General features: G+C 41.3%; 1 protein-coding gene across 1 annotated transcript; it reads left to right on the plus strand.

Moving 5' to 3' along the window:
- Positions 1–81: 81 nt before the first annotated feature.
- COMMD2 (COMM domain containing 2) lies at positions 82–3,790 on the plus strand. The gene is made up of 4 exons (XM_017734418.1): positions 82–103; positions 343–476; positions 1,714–1,887; positions 2,380–3,790. The coding sequence occupies exons 1-4, from the start codon at positions 82–84 to the stop codon at positions 2,575–2,577; spliced, it is 528 nt and encodes a 175-aa protein (XP_017589907.1). The 3' UTR covers positions 2,578–3,790.

Raw genomic sequence — 3,790 nt, forward strand, 5'->3', positions numbered from 1 at the left:
CGGTGGGCTCTGCGCCGGCCACGAAGGACCCCCGAGTCCCCGGTGCACGGCGGTGCGGGGCCGAGGGAACGGGCCGGCGGCATGGAGCTCCAGCATCGCGGGGGTCGGTGCTTCGTGCCCGCTGTGGGGAGGGCTACAGAGATCTCTTTTCCGACCCAAAGCCTTCTCTGTACCATGCCATAAGACACTGGTTTGTGTTTTTCTTAGGTTTTTGCTTTTGATGGTTTGGTTTGAGAGGGTTTCTGACATGCTGTACATTATTATTTGAAGGGTGTGAAACTCTCTTTTTCTTTCCTAAACATATTTTGCACGTTAAGCATTGGATAAATTTGCAGCTTTGAGTCTCATTGCTGTGGCAGTTAGCAAGTAAAGCACTTTGTGCTTTCTTTAAAGGAAAGCTCAACATTGGCGTTGACACCATTCAGCACGGGGTAGAAGGACTAGTGTATCTTCTTACTGAGAGTTCCAAGCTTATGGCAAGTATACCTTTCCGTAAGGGGGGGAATACACTCAAGAGATGTCTTCTGAACACTTAGACCTCTAAAAATACTGATAAATGGGGAAAACATAGCTCAAAATTTTAATGACATGTATTGTTTTAATTTCAGAAAAAGATATCTCATGCTGTTGTATTATTGAAATATTGCATCTGCATATATAACTCTGGAATTTGTATTCAGTATCTGAAGTGAAAACTTGACAAATAGTGTAATTTACTACATATGGAGAAACTCACTTCAGGATTAAGCTCTAAATAATAAAACTCAAGCGAAGAGTTTGTTGTTCAGCTACTTTACAGGATGTGGGCTAGACTAGCCCCCTGGTCAGCATTCCTTGTCTTTGTCCAATGTGGGTTTGAGAGCTTTTTCAGCTCTTGGCATCAAAAGTTTGAGTGGGTATAAGCAAATACTAAAAGATTAGTAGTTGGACAATTACTGTTTCCATTGGAAAGATTTGTAACTATTGATATAGTAGAATATTTGAGCAATGACTACATGGAGAAGGGCTACAGAGACAAGGAATGCCAGATTAAACTCATGCTCCCAAGAGGAGGTGGGGAGGGGATGGAAATGGTGCAGAGCCCTTACTTGAAACAAGGACTCTTGACTGACGGGTTATAGTGCACTGTGGTAGAATGTGGTTGGTTACAGACTGTGTTTGTGGGGTGGTGCATTGGAGAGGTAAGATGGCATTTTCTGTGGAGTCAGTAACAGCTTTCCCAATGCTGCGTCAGGCTGCTGCAGTCAGCGCAAAGGCCGTGACCTGTGAAGCTTCTCCTGCCCTTGGGACAGGAGTGTGAACATTGTGCCTTGTGCTGCTCACATGCAGATGGCTGCTGGGTGTTTGTAGTCTGGTTATCAGTGGCACAGTAGCACCCTGACAAGTGGATTCATGCAGCATGTCCTGCCTTGTGACACAGCTGAGGTGCTCCCTCATGCTGTGTTTTGGCCTTTGATGTGAAGGCTTACATGTGAGGGGGTCGAATGTTCTTCTTTAAAAAAACTTCCTGAATCTCATGCAAATCTGCAGTAATACGTCAACATCTTTAAAACCTGGATATTTGTTTTGTCCAAGGTGTAGAATTGTACTTGGACATTCCTGCAGGAAAATAACTGCACCATAGCATATGTGATGTTTGGTTACAGTTTTACCTGGTTTTCAAGAAACAATAATTATATAGTTCCATATTAAGGCCTAAATTGTTATTTCTAGATTTCTGAGGTTGATTTCCAAGATTCCATTCGTGTTTTGGGATTCTCAGATGAATTGAACAAATCCTTGCTCCAGCTATACCTTGACAACAGGAAAGAGATCAGGAGCATTCTTGGAGAGCTGGCACCAAGGCTTCCTAGCTACCACAGTCTGGAGTGGAGACTGGATGTGCAGGTGACTTCCCTGATGTTTTTAGTATTCCATAGTTTATTTCACTTTTTTTTAACATAATAAAGACCTGCTAAACAATGTAAAAATAATTGAGGCAGCAGTACTTCTTGTATTTAAAACTGATATGACTTTGTTAGTGCCCCACAGCCAGTTGTGAGATAAACAGGATACGCAATGATGCAAAGTACTTGTTGCCTGATGAAAATTGAGTTCATGGCTCTATTGGTGTTTTTAACATATTAACATATACTAAACATATTTGGTCTTGATTATCACCTAATTTTCAGAAACATTATGAAAGCATTGATTAAAGTGGGTTAGTATTCCTTAATTTTAAAACACAATAGTAGCTTGTGTGTATCTTTAATGTGTATGAAAAGGGTTTCTGAACAGTCCTTCAGGCAGGTTCTACAAACCTGATGAGAACTGTTAAGTACAAACATTGATAACCATCAATCATTTCCCTGTTCCCATCCCACTGAACCCCTCCTGCAGCTTGCAAGCAGAAGTCTGAGACAACAGATCAAGCCTGCTGTGACTATGAAGCTACATCTTAACCAAAATGAAGATCAAACTGCCCAGGTGTTGCAAACTGACCCTGCTACCCTTCTCCACCTTATCCAGCAACTGGAGCAGGCGTTGGGGGAGATGAAGATGAACCACTGCAGAAGAATAGTGCGCAACATGAAATAAACTTGATTCCTCTCTGCTCTCTTACTAAGCAGTTTGTGAAACAACTCAGAACACTGCTCATAAATAACATTTTGAGGAAAAACAAACATCTGGATCAGATGAACTGCTTTCCTGTGCCAGGATCTTGAGCCAGTATTTACCGGCCGAATGTCTTCGGCTGCCAACTTTGCACATCTGCCTGAGACAAGATGGGTAATTGGATTTGCTTTACTTGCAAATTTAGGCCTTCAGTATGCTATGCTGAGAATTTCTGTAGCTCTAAACTAGTATAGTTCTGCTTAAGCTTTCCTACATCAAGTAGAACTCTCATTATTACATGAAGCTGTACATTGATTGTTACATTTACCAAGTAATTTTTTCCCTTTTTGCTTCTGCTTTGAAATTTTTTTTAACCCCTGTACTGCACAGGAACGTTTCAGAACGTTTCTCCCACCTAGACTTAGGTGTGTGTGAGAGTCCACGTGGGACTGCTTCTGAGGATTCAGTCAGGGTGAGGGCTCATGTTACACTGCTGCTCTACCTTGCTCTGGTGTAGCTGAGCTGTCACTCCCATTAGCAGAGCCTGCTGTGACCCCATGAGGCAGCTGATGCTTTCTGCAGGCCACTGGGCTGGCAAACTGGTTATACATGAAGGTGATCTGAAAATCTGCAAAAGCGAAGTAATGGGTGAAGAGGCAGGTTAAGAATAGCATTAACTTCTGCTGACTGGTCTTTGTGCTGTGTTGCCACAGTTTGTGTTCCCCTGTTTGAGTAGTCATAATGGCACGACCAGCTATTGCAACAGAAATTATGCTTTTCCATTGTTAAAAAAATGTCTAATAAAGATTATGTCAAAAGCTACTTTTCAGTTGTATCCTAATGCAATATTTTGCAGCTTTTGTGAGTATAACTAGTTTTACTAATCAATGTTTTTGTGTCACTACTGAGGGTGCACCATAGCATACAGATTCTACAATAACTGTATTTACTGTCTTTCATGGAAATACCATAAACTTCTTTATTTACTGTGTTTTTACATTCACAAATGCATTCTTTTCTTTCTGTTTTGAATTTTTGTAGCTGTGAGAGGTATTATTTCAAATCAAGTGTTTTAAGAAAAGTCAGTTCTCTAGAACATGGACTTGCCTATTCTCCAATTGCTGTGTGCAGCATGGTGATGGTGTAAACAAATTGAAGTTCCTCTCATATGTGAATCAGTAAAGTGTTTCTTTTA

This window comes from Corvus brachyrhynchos, unplaced genomic scaffold, assembly GCF_000691975.1.
Source record: "Corvus brachyrhynchos isolate BGI_N302 unplaced genomic scaffold, ASM69197v1 scaffold544, whole genome shotgun sequence".
NCBI classification, from domain to species: Eukaryota; Metazoa; Chordata; class Aves; order Passeriformes; family Corvidae; genus Corvus; species Corvus brachyrhynchos.

Excerpts from the sequence above, each read along its gene's own strand:
- COMMD2 (XM_017734418.1), top strand. The coding sequence starts at position 82 with ATGGAGCTCCAGCATCGCGGGG. Across the intron at positions 104-342 it reads GGAGCTCCAGCATCGCGGGG|TCTCATTGCTGTGGCAGTTA; the intron begins GTCGGTGCTTCG and ends TGCAGCTTTGAG. Across the intron at positions 1,888-2,379 it reads AGTGGAGACTGGATGTGCAG|CTTGCAAGCAGAAGTCTGAG; the intron begins GTGACTTCCCTG and ends CCCCTCCTGCAG.